At 41.8% G+C, this 17,927-nt stretch overlaps 1 protein-coding gene and 1 long non-coding RNA gene across 2 annotated transcripts in view; both read left to right on the top strand.

Annotated features, from left to right (window-relative positions):
* UNC5D (unc-5 netrin receptor D) overlaps window positions 1-17,927 on the top strand; it is a 207,579-nt gene that overhangs the window by 85,419 nt on the left and 104,233 nt on the right. The window contains exon 5 of the mRNA XM_044437388.1: window positions 15,471-15,651. Within this exon, the coding sequence (XP_044293323.1) occupies window positions 15,471-15,651 (181 nt within the window). The remainder of the gene's footprint in view (window positions 1-15,470; window positions 15,652-17,927) is intronic.
* On the top strand, window positions 1,923-13,728 carry LOC123027107. The gene is made up of 3 exons (XR_006415450.1): window positions 1,923-1,933; window positions 6,242-6,247; window positions 13,565-13,728. It is a non-coding gene; the product is annotated as an uncharacterized LOC123027107 (long non-coding RNA).

Raw genomic sequence — 17,927 nt, 5'->3', positions numbered from 1 at the left:
AGCTATTCCCCTGTGTGGACGGGCTTATCCTTGTTTCAGTAATCTATATGCTGGTGACATCCAAGTAATACATTCTACTCGGGGCTTGTCTGGTCAGAAGCTGCAACAACAACCCCCGCACCCCCATCCCCAGACTAATAACTGGGTTCAGAAGGTCTGAACATATGACACCAATTCTGACCTGCTTCTTCTGGCTTTCTGTAGGCTTTCAACCAGATCTAAGGTGCTGGTTTTTCTGTAAGAGACCTTACTTGGCTTAGGACTACAAAACCTGATGGAAACTGTATCCCAACCTGATTCTACCTGAAATGATGATGAAAATAGGAGGCATACCTCTGAGTATCACCTCCAAAGGAACTTCAGAGGGTAGCAATAAAGACCTTCTCAGTGGTGCGTCTCCCATTATGGAATGATCTCTCCACTGAGACCTGCCTGCCACCAAATCTGTCATCTTTTCAGCACCAGTTTAAAACTGTGCTCTTCTCTGAGGTGTTTATTGACCCCGAATAGGGTTTAAGCCATGATGGAGCATTTTTGTCTGTTTTAACAGGTCTCATTTACACTGAAAATATTTTAACTGTTAAATTGTTTTGTTCTGTTTTCTGTTTTCTGTTTTAATTTTGTAGATTGGAAAAAAATTCTGTGGTATTTTCATTGTGTCAGCATTTTTTATTGTTGGAAACAACTTAGATACCTTTGGCTACTGTGTGGTATAGACATGGAATAAACAAATAAATGCATGTTTCTGTAAGAGGAAGGAGGTTCCCCAGCACCTCAGCTCACCTTATTTAACTGACTCTCTGAGTAATGTTTCCATAGAACTGGATGGACCTCCATAGGACGGACTGGTAGAGAAGTCCAACACAAAGCCAGCAGTTTGATTTTCTAAATTCAGGACTCTAAATCACCCATGAGTAGAGTCAAGCTCTCCATGTTGCAAGAGATAGGGCAGAGGTGATGCACTCATCCCCACTTCCCTTCTTCATGTGTTGGAGCTTGCCTGTGCATTGAAATCTACACAGGTCTATGCACTCCTGTGAGTGGGCTTTTAAGAGTACACTCTTTTATGGAGCTAGGGAGTGGTGCTTCCTGCAAAAAGACAGAAATAATTGGTTGAAAAAAGCTCTAGTCTTGGCTGGGAAGATTACCAGTTGCGCATCATAAAGTCCTTGTGACTTTGTTTCCTTGATGATTTTTTTCTGCCTGCCTCTCTTTGATACCGCAGTGTTTTATGTTGCAGAGCATTGCTGGTATTTAGTTTCCCCACATGCAGATATTTTCAAAAGCAAGCCCATTAAAGCATCTCTTTCCCGCTGAGCAACCTGTAGGCTTGTTTGGGTCCTATTTATAACAGATGTTTATAAGGCTGATCACGGCCATGAATACAAAGTTGTAGGCACTGTACGAGTTACAGTAATTGCCTTTCTTCTTTTAATTCCGTGCTTTTCTTTTCCTTTTCCTTTCTATAAGGGGGGTGGGGGGAGGAGGGAGAGAAGGGGAAGTTGAGCCTCTCAGAATAAAGATGAGAACCTAAGTATTGGATGAGTCAGGAGGCTGTTAGTGCAGCACAAAGATAATCGGCCATTTTAAATTGTTTAAAAAGAGAATGTGTTGACTCATGCTTGTTGCTCTCATCAAATGGTGAATTATCTGCTAGGCAGATCAAACATTAGTCATAATCACAAACATAGTATGTCTCTATGGAGGCAGTTCACTTATGCAGCTGCAACTCCCTGACTTGATTGGTGGAGTCTGTGAGGCCGAGAACTGAAAATCCAAAGCTATGTGTGATGCTTCCCTCATAAGGTGGGCCCCTAGGAATATGGTTGAAGGACTGTTCCAGGCACCAAAGGATGTCTAGGTTCTAGAGTGGGTGGCCATGGGCTTCTATCACCAGGACAGAAAGACTATTTTCAGGCACTAGCAGCACTAGGTCTGAGAACATTTGTTTTCTCTACAGGTTCCCCTGTATAGGCTACCAGAAATCCAGTGTAGAGCTTCTTCTATTTGGTTATCACATGAGTAATTTGGGTGGGGTTGTGCATATGTTGAGCAGAGAGGTCCGCATGGGGACCCTACTTTTTTCAACTGAATGCAAGGAGAAGCCTCCACACAACCAGGGTTTCTGAAGGTGCAAACTGGTCTTTTCATATTCAAACAAGCCTGCTGCAGGTCTACCTGTGCAAGAAACAAAGGTTGGGGTCTGAAGGGAAGGTGTGCATGTGAAAGATGCCGGTTGTGAAGCCAAGGAACTTTATCTTTTCTACTCATGCATATAAGCCATTTTCAGGACTGGTGTCTGAAAAGGGCTCTGATCAGTGAACTATTGTCTGTCTCTGGACAGGTTCCTTCAGCCCAGACTGTCCACTGGGCACTTCTAGAGGGGGTGTAGGGCTATGAATGAGTTAAAGTTTGGGTTGGGACTTCACCAGTACGGGGGTTTTACTGCCTTCTGTGTGTTTCTGTAAGCTCCTTTGCCGAGTTCCCCTGGCAAGGTTCTTTTGTTCTAGGCTTGAAGATGCAGGTTCAATTCATCCTTCCTCTCTGAATTATAAAATGAAAATTAATGTGGCTTAGCTCTGAATGAGGGAACAAGCATGAACAACAATAAATTATGTTTCTGGCTCTTAACACAGAGTATGCCAGAGTGTGCAAAAATTGAAAGTGGAGTCAAACCAAGAATCTGATGCAGCCCAGTAGACGTATTCAGTCTGAAGGTGAACAGTTGCATATTTGAATCATTTCACAACCAGAATTCCACAGAACACAGTGATACAAAAATGGTAGAAAACACTAGTTTCTCTTGCTGTCTGTCTGTCTGTCTCTCAGCATGGGAATGGGCATTTTGTAGCAATGCACTACGTCTAGAAATAGACCTCATTTCCGAATTATCCATATGTATTATTCTGACCTAGTTATGATGAGGGGAGAGGTTTGTACCACGATTGCTTGACAGTGCTTGCTCCAGTACCTGCAAACAGAATCGAGGCAGGCGCTGCTCAGCCATGCGTGGGCCTCTGCCTTATTCTGCTTACTCCCACCCATTCAGGCCATTTCAGGTGCATCTGAGCAGGGATGGGGGGAAACTTCATTTCCATTCAGATTTGATAAGAACTTGGCAAAGCACGTGAATTTTTCTATATTGTTGTTATGTGCCGTCAAATCATCTCTAAACCATGGTGCCCTGTAAGTGAATGTTCTCCAGAATGCCATGTCCTTGATAGCCCTGAGCATTTCTTCTAAATTCAAAGCTGTGGCTTCCTTTATGGAGTCAGTCCATTTCATAATTGCTCTTCCTTTCCCCTTTTAGCTTTCAACTTGCCCTAGCATGATTGACTCCTCCAGGGAGTTTCGCCTTCTTGTGATGTGCCCAAAATATGACAGCCTCAGTTGTGTCATTTTTGCTTCTGGGGGAAGTTCTGCCTTGATTTCACCTAGGGCTCACTTATTTGTCCTTCTGTTGGTCCAGGATATTGACAAAGTTTTCTATAGACAGGATAAAAGGACTTGAAATAATAATTTGAAAAAGTAGGGGAAACTTAAACTGAAACATTCCTATGATAATTTCCTTTAAACACTCAGCTCTTAAACATCTGGGTTTTGGTTAATGTGCTTGACCTTCACCCACATCAGAAAGAAACCAAGAGTGGCACCACCACCACCAGGCATTAGGCTCATTTTTGCTCAGTTTTCTGAAACATTTCTCTTTTCTTATTTAGGCTCATCTTTATATTGTCCATCATTTTCAGAGGACTGGCCTGCAAGGAATACATGGGGATGAGAACACCCACTCTTGGTTTCCCTTGAAATATAAAGAATGCTCTGGTGCAGAGGCTGCTCTACCTACATATTAATATGAAACTTCTCCTCAGAGGGAGAATCTCTGCAAAGTTGTTCCAATTCTACTGAGAAATTTTAAAAACTATCTATCTCTTTCAATGTGTGTGCACACACCTATGCATAGCACAAGAACTCCCACACCTATTTCCCTCCCACAAATTTAGCAAGCACAGTCCCCTCCTAGGGGCCAACATGCAAGTCAGTTACATCCACATCCTATTCTGACAACCTTTCCCTTGCTCCAGTGGTTGTTGGAAATCCTCCAATGGGTCACATTGTGGTAGACAGAATGCTTTCAGGCAACCGCTACAGATAAAGTTAGGATCCAGAAATATCAACCTGCTCCGCTGAGGCATGTGTGAGGAATCCAGTTGGGTGGCGGAAATTCAGAGGACTGGTGTGGCTCAGTCCCCTCCCTGCAACTCAGATTCCTCCCCTCAGTCATTCTGGCATGATTCATCACCTTTCAAACTGGGCTATGGTTGTTCCTGTTGCTGTTTGCGTGTGTGTGTTTTTTTAAGCCATGAAGATCCAAGTAAATTCCAGGCACATTTCATACAAATGATGGTTGTATGGTGAAAATTGTGGGCATAAATTATGCAAATTTCCCTGGCTTTAAAGATGCAAATTGAAGCCTGCTTTAAATGTAAAAGCTGTAACATCAACAACAACAACAACACTGATCAAAGCCACTTTTGGCTTTTGAGTCAGCAATGCACCAAAAGTACGCTGCACGCAAGCCACCTGAGCATCTCAGGGACCCCCATTCCCAGCTGACCAAGCGCAGTATAATATTCTTAATTATGTGTTGCCACTGCATGTGTGAACATCAAAGCAATTTTTGTGCTTGTTTAATTTTGATATACCTTTGAAAATAGTAAATCCTACTGTTAGAACTGGTGTACATATTGACCTTTCTTTGACTTTTTAACCAATACCTTTGTCTCCAGTAGCCAACTCATTTTGCTTTCAAGGGGAGCTGGCAGTCTCGTTCTCTTATCTGTATATTCATCCTGTTTATTGACTAAACAAGAAGGTCAGACTTCTCTAAAGGTCAAACTGGGCTCACGTAGTACCTGAGTACTAAATGTTGTTGTATCATGAACCAGTAAAGTAATTAGGGAAGTTCAGAGGAGTCTGTGTACTCTGTGTGCTTATTTATGAGGAACAGGTGTGGAGTCATTTTGGGTGGGTGGGTTGGTTCCTAGGAAGGTACTGTTTTACTCCCCTACTCCCAAGATTCTTTAGTGCATTTTCCCAGAGTTGCTATTTATCAGGGTTCACCTCCTTCCTTAGGATCACTGGAATTAAATCTTGAACTGGGTGTTTGAACATGAACACAAGTTTATCATGCAGCACATAAACAACCATTTGCTACAGTAATGTTGTTATTTTCAACTCTTGACAAGCTATTGTATGAGAACTGGGTTGCTTCACAGCAACTCTTCAGGCTTTTAAATTGGTGGAAGATCAGATAATTAAGGACAAGTTCTCTCCTTCACTCCCCTTCTATAAATCTTTCAGTTTAAGTGAAGAGTTAAAGTTACAAGGTCTTCATGTTTTGTTCTGTTTTGAGATAGAAATTGTGAGTTTGTGTAGTGTGGAGTTATGTGCAACACAACGTCTGGGTCTTATATCCATGGGACACGTTGTGTCCTGTTCTGCCTAACTGAACAAGTGCTATCTCACTTGCAGCTAATGGAGCAGAACATTTAGAAAGGTAGAATTGGCAGGGTGGGATCGCAGTATTTCCTGGTCTGGAAATCAAGAGTCTGACAACACCCTATTTTCTCCTCTGAAATATCGGAGGGTGTATCTATTTTTTTAACCATGCATGATTTTCAAACTAGAAGGGGAGGAGACCATATCCCAGTAACTGACATTGAAATGGAAAATTGCAAACACTGGCTGAATAAAAAATGAAGTAAACCCAAATGGAAACATCCATGCTCTCTCAGTCAATTATTTCTTTACTTAAAGAATGTTTGATTCTGTTAAATTTCATAATTTGTGTAACTTACCTAGATAAACTGGGGCTGATTCAGTCCAAGGAGGAATTTTTCAGACTAGGAATCAGAAGTGTGCCAATTTCAGGCATATGTTTGACAACTTACACATGCGTTTGACAGACTTTCTTACATTCAGAAATTCAAATGGGCATCCTTGCATGTTTTATGAGAAAAAGCAACATCTTTAATTTTAATTAAAAGTAAAAGTAAAAATAATTTAACATATGGGTGTTCTAGTGATGTTTGGCATTAATGCTGGAGCGAAGTGTAGAAATCGGTCAGGGAACAGAATCGAAAAAAAAAAAAAGATTTGATGGGGGCATTTGTTTTTGCAACCTGCATAGCCCCTTCCCCCCGACTGCTTTTTGTGTGTTGCACATGGGCCAAGACAGAAATCTGTATCAGATAACCTTTGGGTGTAGAAGAAATATGGAGATGGACCAAGATCATAATGGCCAGGTCTATTAGGCATCTCTAATATTTTTATATTTCTTCTTATTCATGAAATTGTTTTCTCTACCCCACCCTCTGCCTCAGCTTCAGTTTCCTAAGCATCAATAATTGGGTAGGGACTTACTGGTCCCTTCAATATTCTTGCATTGAAAACTGAATGATGGTAGTCCAGGAAAAGGATGGATAATACTTTGTTTTTTTGATTCACATAATACAAACATTCGTTTAGGTAATTTTGAGGAGATCAAACATCATCCTTTGACTTCATTCCCTAAATACAGTCTTCCATTTCTGAATTCAAGTTGATATTGGTTCTTCTTCATCCATGTTATTTGCAGAGTAAGTACCAAGATTATACTTGTTTCTATTGAACAGAGGAAAGTGTTAATCTTGGCTAGCTCTACCTGGGCTGTGGAGTGCTTAACTGATTCCATTTGGAAATGCTGTAAGCTGCTTTTTCCTAACTGCATATAATTGGAGCAAATTTATGATTATACTAATTTATATGCTGCTATGCTATATAAGGAAGTAGGGTTAATCCAGAGTTGCCCCATGTTGCTTTTGTAGCTCATTTTGTAATTCAGCAATACTTGACAAGAGCATTTCAATTCTGAGCATGCCTGATTTCAAGACATGGGGGATGATAAATTTAGAAGGTGTTATATACATTTTGTTCTGAAATTTAGCTCATGATCCATGCATTAAACCTTCCTTTAGGATGTCTGAAATGTTAGCCTATTATGAATAATTACACAATAGTTACTCTTGATAAAGCAAAAGAAGTTCAATACAGATTAATCTTTACTGTATTTCTTTCTTCCCAAGTTAAAAAAAAACACCAAAACAACAAATAGAGAGCCTGTTTCTATTCAGATATGGAAATAAGCCCCCTTTCCCCTATTTGTGTCTCCTGTGGAGATAGTCTAGATATTCTCCAAAGGGAGCTCAAGCTACTGGGAATAATAAAATGAAAAGAAAGCATTAGTGTCTCATTGTTTAATGAAATTTAATTCAAGTTCTATTGCTTTGGAAACAGTGAACTTCTGGGGGAGGATACACTCTGTGACATTCATGCCTGTTTTTGTCTAGAAGGCCACACCTTGAGTGGAGAACTGCAATTAAGGCAGAGTCTCAGAGATGCAAATTAAAAGTGCATGATGTACCACACTGTCTTCCTAATCATCTTCCTTACAAATCATCATCCAGCTGTATATCTCCCTGAGCTTTTGTCTTTATGTCCCTTCTGCTTAATGTTTTCATTTTGCTCTGATCATCATTCTCTTTAAATAGTGCACATTAACATAAACATTTTTCTTATACCTAATCTTGAAAATTTCAGACTTAGCAAAATAATGGGTCTCTCACACCTATAAAATATTAAGCTGTTTTGGGTGAAAGGTGACTATCATAAAATATGCATACGGTGGCAGCTTTCCAGGGGCAGTTGCTCTCTTTTGTTATTTGCCCTTTGAAAACAGGGCATCCCTTGCAGAATGAAGGGTACTTGCTGTCTTCTAACAACTCCCTAATATACACGTACATAGAGGATTTATTGTAAGGGAGGCTTACATTCCAAGCTTTACAGGTGCTATCCATGGTTCTGAACCTCTCTTGACCAGCACCATGGATGGCTCGTGTAAAGCTTGGGTGACAGCTGCAATGGATGTGGAGCTCCTTCCACATAGGGCCCACCAGCTTTCCCTGAATATTAAGTCTGGGCTCAAGTCACTCCTGGACATTTGCAACCTCCTAACTTCCCTGAAAAAGATACATGGGCTTTTTATGAGGTTTTCCCCTTCACAGAGACCAGGATGACTTGGAAGAAATATCCACCCTCTATCCTAGTACTGCTTCCTGCTAAGTACCTTAAAGCTGAGTGAGGAGGAGGAGGAAGAAAAGGAGCTGGAAATGGTGGGAAAACTGTCTCTTTACCTTCCAAATTCCTCTCTCAGCTTTCCAGCACTTAATAGGTAGCCATCCTGGAAAGCACAAAACAAGGAAATCCATGCTAAGCCCCAGAAATTCATCAAAATTCCTATGCATCCATTTTCTGTTTTACGCATGATTTCTTTTTGCCCTTCCCTCAATATATGGTTGAAAATAAACATGCTGGGGAGAAAATGGCACCATGTTATGCATGCTTTCCTTCTCATGTGCTATTTTTTAATTGTGGGAAGTGTTGCTTTGCATGGAAGAACATTCTTTTCCTCTGGTCTTAATCAGTTCAGCACAGACACAAGTTGACTGGAGAATTAAGTCATATGCATATTGTCCCTGTGTATTTTCTGCCATGATGCCTGTATGTCCCTAAACCCGTAAGTTCAGTGGTTCCTAGCATGCACTCCAGGCCATGTACAAGCAAGATGGAAATGCACCATAGGACATTTGCTATGAGAACAACAGTGAGGTGGGAACAATGTTGGCACAAGATGCCATCTGTCTTCCAGAAAGATTAAAATGAAAGTGTGGGGAATGAAAAATCTGAAGAAAAATAGACTCAATAAGTATTAGGATATTGGTAACTATGTTATTATTGCCTGGATGACTTTTGACTAAATTTAAGTATCTTTCATCCATGCCTTTTCCAGCAGGCATGTTGGTCCCCATGCATATATGCATAAATCTAATATAGCACTACATCATTTTCACAAATCCCTGGCTTCCTGCTTCCACCTCCACTTGTTTCCCACCATGCCAACTTTCAGAGATGCGAGGAAAGCAGGGTGAGTCTGTTTTGCTCCTTCTGTTCCCAGATAACCCATGTGATCAATGGTGTGTGTGTGGGGGGGGGGGCTGGCACAGAGTCTAACTGGCTGTGATGGTCTATGGCTGCAGATTTGTTTATAAACTAGAAAATCTACCAATTGCCAACCATCTACACAGAGCGGTGTGCTAATGAATGCCTGTGGCCTGCAGATCCATAAGCTGATTACCTACACATTACAAGCCCTTCTTTTACTGGTTTCCAGCTGAGGTTATCTGTCTGGGCTTGAATTGTGGAAATTGTAGCTTAACTGCCACTTGCTAATTCCAATAGAGCTGAAAGATTGGCCTCTACGAATGGATGCTAAGTCTTCTAATGCTCTGATTGAGACTGCTGGTGTTGCTCTGCAATGCCAGTTAGCTGTATGGGGGTTTAATTTAAGCAGCCTTGCCTTGCCTTGCCTTGCCTTGCCTTGCCTTGCCTTGCCTTGCCTTGCCTTGCCTTGCCTTGCCTTGCCTTGCCTTGCCTTGCCTTGCCTTTCCTTTCCTTTCCTTCTACACAGTGAAACAATAACTTACTGGGCATTTCTGAGTATTCAGATACATAATGAATGGATTCACATCCACCAATTACTGATGATTAGAAAAGTGTATGAAATTGTAGGCATCTTATGATGGCTTCATGTGCTGTGTCTGGGAGAGGGAGGTGCAGTTGATCCCTCCTAATTTGTCCTGCTGGAGGAGGTGGTTTGTTGCTTTGGGACAGGAATGGAGAAAAGCAAACTTAGGATCAGGATTCTTTCAGCCTTTAAGTTTATTGGCTGAAAGATGAAAGATGGTGAGGATGAACAGAAGTCTAAAGAGGTAGTTGGGAAACAGTCCCTCTCCATTTTTGTGATTCAATTTTATTAGGAAAGGACAAAGGAAGCTGCTTTCTCTATAGTCAATCCACTGGTTCAACCAGCACAGAACTATCTGCAGGATGGGCAACAACTCTTCAGAATTTCTTTCTCTGAAGATCTGCTTTGTCAGTCATCACCCCTTCTTTCCTGGAGGCTATAAATTATTTTGTTATGACCCAAGGAATCTTTATCATTAGTGATGACATCAGTTCTTTGTTGATTGTTAGACCTGGTTGAATCTGTCAAGCTCAGTTGCCCTCAGGCTCTTTCTTTCCATCCTCCTGCCCCACTTTTAAGTTTGTTATATCTCATTTCCCCTTGAATTATGATAGAGTTCACTTAACATGGTGAGGATTTTCATGTGAGTGTTTTTAAACCTCCTTTACTATGTGAATATCTGCATATATATTTTTAAAGTGATTCCCCAGTGAATTAAGCATTTTTATCTCCTTCCCTCACCGCAAATGCACTATTTTAGACATACATTATATTTGCAAACAGCATTACTAGCTTAAGAAATGTCTGGATGTTGATAGCTAACATGAAACCCTGTTTCATTTTTACATCTGGGAAATGTAAATTTACTACTTTGCATGGAAATGTGAACCAAACAAATTGGTCACCCATCTCTATTAATTGACTATGCCTTTTCTCCAAGGATCCCAAGACACACACAATTAATCCTTCCTATGAATTTATGAAACTGCTGAGAGATCATGAATCATCTAGTGAACTTCATCTCTAGGTTGGTTTGAACCTGAGCTTTTCTGGTACCAGGTGCAGCATTTTGTCTGATAGTGGTTCTCTTTTGGTGTGGTCTTATAGCCTTCTGCCAATGCCTGGGGGTGGGGGGCATAGAATAGGCGGGAAGTTCCAGCTCCAACCATGAACAAGCACCCTGACATCAGATTGGGACTCTAACCTCAGGCAGCCAAACCTCTATACTCAGAACCAGCACGGCAGCATCATCCTTGATGAATCTTGGTGGTCTCAGTCTCTCATTTTCACAAGAAACAGGGCACAGTCCTGTGTTTCCCACACTTACTGCACATAAGTCTCTGATCTTGAAAGCTTGCATGCTTCCTTTGCATGGAATAAGGCATAGGGGTAGCTATCTAGATAAGATGCTGAGGATGAAAGGAGGTTGTGGTGCTGATAAGAAATGGCATACATAGAAACAGAGCAAGTCAGAAGGCACCTCCCGGGCCATCTAGTCTGACCCCTGGCTCCAGCCGGCTCTGCTCATGACATGCCTTACCATGTCCATGTCTACCCTTTCCTTAAACACCTTCACCAATGGGGCCTCAACCTCCTCCTGTGGAAACCCATTCCATACCTTCAAAGTCCTAACTGTCAGGAAGTACTTCCTGGCATCCAAATTGAACCTTAGTTCCCTGAGCTTTGCTCTGTTGGAGCACGTTCTGCAAAAATCCACCAAGCAAGGCCTTAGCTCCTCCCCTCTCTAGTCTCTGGCACACCCATTTTTGCTTCCCCAAGATCCAGGTGTGATTTCAGAGAGCTAGTTGGTGCAGATGTTTCTGAGGTCCTTGGAGCTGATCCTTGGAGCTGGCACTCTGTAAACTCCAGTGGCCCCCTAGCCGACATTGAAGTGTGACATTGTGTGGACTCCTAACAGCCCAAGTCAGATGTCTACATGTCTGGGGGGCAAAGGGAATGTGTAAGCATTCCTAACCTGTATCTTTCTCCCTCTTCCCATTGGATGCTCATAATCCTCCAGTCTTGGAGTGTTACAGGCAAGCACAATGAGAGGCATCATTTGTCTCACTCCCCCTTTTCAGGCCCATTGTCCCTCAGTGGTTACCAAAAACAGCCTTTATTATGATTGCCATTATCTTAAATAACTAGGGCAAATAACTGTTGACTTTCTCTCTGATAAATAAAATGAATGTCTGTGAAACAAAATGCCTGGATCACAGAATCTTTGTTTCAACAGCACATTGCAGGAAAAACAGTGAACGGGGAGAAAGATCCTGTAATTCATCAGAGTGCCCTTCTCAGGGTGCATATTGAAAGCCCATTAAAATAGAGCCTTCAAACCATTCCACAGACTAGCCAGCAGTAACCCTGGATTTACCATGTATTGCTCAGTGAACGAAGAGCTGAAGCCAGGGCGATCTCTGTCAAGCAAACCCTAAAGATAACTGTGCGATTCTTTTTGTTTTTGTTTTCCTATCCTGTAAAATATCTCTAGAACCATTGCTGAACCAGTACCCCCACTGCCCACTATGATCATCCATCCATTTCCCACATTAAGGAAGGATACACCATCTGGGCAGCTCACAGGTTTACTTATAACTTGTTGTTTTTCTCCCCACACTCCCAATTTAATGGTTTATTGTTTGAATTATACCTGCCAGTTTATTCTACAAGTGTAATTTTAAAAAATCTGTTTCTATGAAGTAGTCATTGACCACAATAAATGATTCATTCATCCACCCACCTTCAATAAAATGGAAAGAAGTCCTATATCATTACACAGCATTGTTTCCATGGGTAATTTGATGCAGGACCCCCAGGCAGTAGACTGTGGAGAGGTTCTCTGTCATTCTGAGCATTCTTGGCTGCATATATGCTGAAGGTGAACAGAGGCCAAATGGGCCTCTGTCTCCAGTCCACCCCTCCCAAACTACAATCCCTTACTTAAAAACATAAAAACAGAGTAAGTCAGAAGGGAGCTCCCAGACCATCTAGTCTGATTACCGACTCCAGTTATGTGCATGTCCAGTTTATCCTTAAACACCCTCACCGATGGGACTTCAATCACCTCCCATGGAAGCCCATTCCATACCCTTGTGGTCCCAACTGTCAGAAAGTACTTCCTGACTCCCACCTTGAATCTTGGTTCCCTGAGCTTTGCTCCATTGGAACACAACCTGCCCTCCACCACAGGACAGAAAAGGTCATGACCCACCTCTATGTGATACCCCCTAACATACGTGTATGCCACTAACAGGTATCCTCTGAGTCTCCTCTTCTCAAGGGTGAAAATACCAAGTTCCTTTAGTCCCTCCTCATATGGCTTACTCTGCAAAGCAGCCACCATCCTTGTGGCCCTTTGCTACACTGATTCCAACCTTGCTATATCTCTCTTGTAATGAGGGGCCCAGAAATGAACACAGTACTCCAGGTGTGGGCACACCAGAGTCATATAGAGTGGCAGTCATACCTCTCTTGATATAGAAGCCACTCCTTTGGCTATGCATCCTAGGATCCGGAGCACCTGCTCCTCAGTTGTGGCTGCTGCACCTGTGAATTTGATCAGCAGACTTGTCACCCCCTCCGCCATGTAACTGATGAAAAGATTGAACAGGATCAGTCCCAGGACACAGCCCTGGGTGACCCTGCTCATCACTGGCCACCATCCTGATGATTCCCCACTAATAGTGACCCTGGTCTGTGAACCTGGGACATTGTCTGATGGATTGCCCTAAAGCTCTTCAATTTCTCAAGCCGGTATCATGCATCACTTTGTCAAAGGCGCTGCTGATATCCAGGTTAAATCACATCCATCATTTGCCCTCCTTCTCGCCACCTCTTAAGCTTGTCCTAGAATTCCACAAGGTTTGTCTGGCAGGACCTTTTTGTGTGGAAGACATGCTGCATGGCCACCAACCTCCCTTTCTTATCTAGGGTTAGTACTATTATGAGCCTTTACATTTTCTTTGCTAGAATGGACATACGGCTAAGTGGTCTGTAATCCCCATGTCCCTTCTACTACCCTTTTTGAAGATTGGGACGACTGATGCCACCCTCCAGTCCCCTGGAATATCATCACTTCTCCATGAGGCCTCACAGGTGGAGGCCAGCAGATTTTCACCACACCAAAATTACCCCAGCCAACTCCCTAAGTACCCTCAGGTGTAACCCATCAATGCCTGACACTTTTGTAACATCCAGTGCCCTGAGGGACTCCTCGACTTCTGGGGGGGGGTGCCCCTAATCTGTGCCCCTATATTGTCAGCCTCATCTGGTTCCCATGTAGATCTCCCCCATTCTGCTTTGGGGAGAACACAGAGGCAAAATAGTCATTTAGCATCTCTGCCTGTTCCCTCACGTCAGTCACTGAAACCCCTTCCTCTGTATTAAGCAGTCCCACCTCCTGTCATACCCTCCTATTCCCTAGAGAGCCTCGAGTTCTTCCTGCTTGTTTCCCATGCTCCTAGCATTGGTATCATGCATCTCAGCACCTTCCCCCAAATCCCTTTCTTTGTGTTCCCTGGCCTCCTCCTTCCTCTCTTCTTCTTGGGAGTCCCACCAGCCTCTGCAGTACCTCTAACAACCTGGTCCCAAAACCCTGGTTCTCTCCCCTGACTTGTCCCACTTGTCCTTAAAGAGTGAAGACTGATAAAGAGCCCAGGACTGGACCTGGAGATGGGACTGCCTCTCTAGTCTTTGGCTTCTTTCTTGCTGCACTACCTGTGCCATAGGGCGAAAGTGGGAGTGTGGGGGGCATTTGATTCCTTGACCTCTAGTGGAGGAGACTTGTGGATGCTCTGACTGTGTTTCAGCAGGACACATGGTAACAGTACACCGGAGCAGTGCACAATAGTCCTTTGAGCTTTCTTTGTAATAGTGTGTGGGTGTGGCTGTGATTGGAGAAAATAGGATTGAGCAGACTTATAACTGAATGGACATAAAAACTGCAAGGATTGGAAACTGGCTGATCCTTCCATTCCTGTGCCAGGATATTTCTAAATAAACAAAATATTTCAAAGGCACCATATGACACCAGTGTTCTCTCATCCAAAGAAAACCAATCCTCAAAACTGCTGCCCCTGAAATGTCTCACTGCTCTGGAGGGATTGAGGGACAGTGATAAGATTTGTTTTTTGTTCCATGATGTGGATAAATTACTCACAGCAGTTTTTGGGAGAAATGCTTTTAGTTCACATTTTAATGAGAACTTATTTCATTTTGCATTTTCAAATCAATGCACGAACCAAAACTCAGTTATCCTTGAAAGACATACATTGGTGAAATAATATTAAAATGCATTGTATTAAGAAAAATGCTTTCAATGATCGTGTATATTAGGCAAAATTGCATACAAAAATTCACTGGGAGGAATGTATAAAAATGTTTACACTGTTTGATGCAAGCTTTTAAAAAAGTATTTGCAAACTTCAGAGTGAATGGAAGGTTTTTTTGTTTTTTTTTTAAGTTCAGGACCAATTGAAAGTAAGGCTGAACAAATAAGCTGTTTTCAGCTTTCTAGGAGCTATTCATGGTGCTCCATGGCAGAGAGCTCTGTTTTGGGGGATAGTGTTCAGCACCATGGACAGCTGAAAACAGTGATGGCTATAGAAGTCCACTGATGTAGAAATCACTGACTTCCACTTCTGACAAACCTGCCCCTCGTAACTTTGTCTAATTCCACAAATGAAGCCTGTTTTATGAAGAGGTACCTCTATTGTTTAACTTGATTCTACACCCAGGCAGTTATTTTGGCTGACCAATGATACAGGCTAAAATATTTTAAATAAAATGGCTTAATGCTTCACCAATGTTATCCTGCTTTCTTCCACACTGCTCCACTTACCAGGTGAAATGGCTTAAAAATGAAGAACCCATTGATGCTGAGCAGGATGAGAATATTGACACCCGAGCAGATCACAACTTGATCATTCGTCAAGCCCGTCTGTCTGATTCGGGGAACTACACATGTATGGCAGCCAATGTCGTTGCTGAGAGAAGAAGCTTGTCAGCCACCGTGGTAGTCTATGGTAAGTAAATATGAATCACTCTCATTTCTTGGCCTGCAAGTGTTGATCTGCTGGTTCATTCATTCTAAGCATACATGCAATTTTACAAGTAATTCATATTAAAGACGGCCAGTTGGCTGGTCTTCCAACAGAGCAGAGTGAAAGAGATCATGGTGATTTTCCCTTTCCTGACCTCCAAATGTTCACTAATTAGGTGTGTGTATAAAAAGCTCACTAATGTACATCTTTGTGCATATGTGTGTGCTTGTGCATTCATTTGCACATGAATGCAGGCTTTCTGTATACAATTGAGACTCAGAGGTTCCCAAATCACATGAGAAGGAACTTCAAGCATGAAAGTTGTACATGTGTAGTTTCTCTGCACATTTTGATGATTAATGGATAGAAGTTGGGATTGGGTGCAGATATATTGGCACTCTGTTTTGAGAGTTAATTCTCAACAAATTTTACTAGTTTGGCCTTTAGATATTTTGCTCCTCTCCCCATTGTCACTGACTTCCTACATTGTGGGCCAATACAATGCAGAGTTTTGTTTGTTTTGTAATGGTGGTGGGCACTTTGTACAAACATTTTGTTTTGCTTTGTGTTGTTTTATGATCTGCATAAAGGAGGCATCATCATCATCGATCTTAAATTTGTGCAGATCAGTGTGTGTGTGTGTGTGTGTTTGTGTAGGCATTCTCAGGCAAATCTGTGTGTCTACTATTTATTCCCATAGAAAATATCCTTGTCAGTCTCTTTCTTCCTTATTCCATATTCCCTATGAGTGAAAGAAAGGAAAGACCAAAGTACAGAATGAAGCAGACATGTATTTTTTTAATAATTATGGACTATAATTCTGCTGGATTAACTGAAGTAGTGTGTGGAAGGAATGAAATTAAGGATATTGGCTAGGCATTTTTGCTTCCTCTAATGGATAGTCAGACATATGCAGAACTGCCCATCAAACAAACAAACACATATATAAAGACCTGCTACCCCAAAGTGTAACGTGTTCAAAGGAATGCAAACATTTCTGAAAGCAAGTGGGAAAAATCCACTGCAGTCCACCATCAATTATCAGAATATAAACCCTGGAAGTCCTCTTGGGCTTAAATGGAATGGAATTCCTAGCACCACACATTCCTAAGTGGACAGCAATATGGTTTCACTTCTGTTCTACCAATCCAATCCAATAGTATTTATTCATTTTATTCTTTGGCCAGGGTGACTTAATTTATACTGTTAATTTATATTATTCTATGGAAGTTTATTTATGGATGTGAGCTGCCCTGAGGCTTCGATGGATGGGGCGGCATAGAAGTCTTCTAAATAAATAAATAAAAATGGAAAATAAAGCCCCACTTCATGTACACATTTCCCCTTGGTTGTCTCTGCACTGGTATGAAATACAACTCTCTCCACATGGTGTTCCAGAGGCCCAAACCTTGCTTTGAATGAACTGTAAGATGGAGGCAGTAATGATCATGATGAGTACACAAGAGAGAAGCTTGGAAGAACCTGGGGACATCTTTATTTCCAAAGAACTAGCACAGAACAAAAATAGAACAAAATAAAAAAATAAATGCACACACCCATTTAACAAGATTAGAGTAAGCTTTAGGAAAAGCTCCCATGCTTAAGCAATGCCAAAAGCAAACTCCTTGGATCTCTTCCATTAATGAGTTCCTCCTCCATACCCACCCCATGTAATAAATGGCTTATCCGCAGACATGAGTAATGGTAACATTTACTTTAAATGATTAATGGAGATGTCTTTCTTCAGTGTTCTAAAAATATCACTTGAATTAAGATATTGCAATGAGCATTTTAATCAGAGAATAGAATAACAGTTAACAACAAGATCATTAATTAGCTTTCACACCCGTTGATTGATAGACAGTCCTAACATACCTACTTGATGACTTCAAACATTACACTAACCAGCCATTCCAAATGACATGCTTCAACACAAATTATTAAATTGCTGCTAGGCAATCATGGTGCAAACAGACAATCTTAAATACCCATCCCATCCCAAGGGTCAAACAACTGAGAAAAATAAAATGTATGTTGGATCATGTTTTAAAAAATCCCCTGTCTATGCAACCATTACAAAGTTTATTTTGTGCCAATAGTCAGCTGGAGGCTGTACAAATAGTGCAATCTCTACCCACAGAGCTTCCAGTCTATGACAGAAAATAAAGGAGTAGGCAGAGAGTGATTCAGGATCAATGTATCTAGCCAAGAAGATCACTTGGCAGTAAAATGAGATTACCGGGGGCAGCTTCCAGTCC

The sequence above is a fragment of the Varanus komodoensis genome, unplaced genomic scaffold (assembly GCF_004798865.1).
Source record: "Varanus komodoensis strain SLA01 unplaced genomic scaffold, ASM479886v1 scaffold30, whole genome shotgun sequence".
Taxonomy (NCBI): domain Eukaryota; kingdom Metazoa; phylum Chordata; class Lepidosauria; order Squamata; family Varanidae; genus Varanus; species Varanus komodoensis.
The sequence above is the reverse complement of the archived record's forward strand: the minus strand, read 5'-3'. Positions and strand labels throughout refer to the sequence as shown.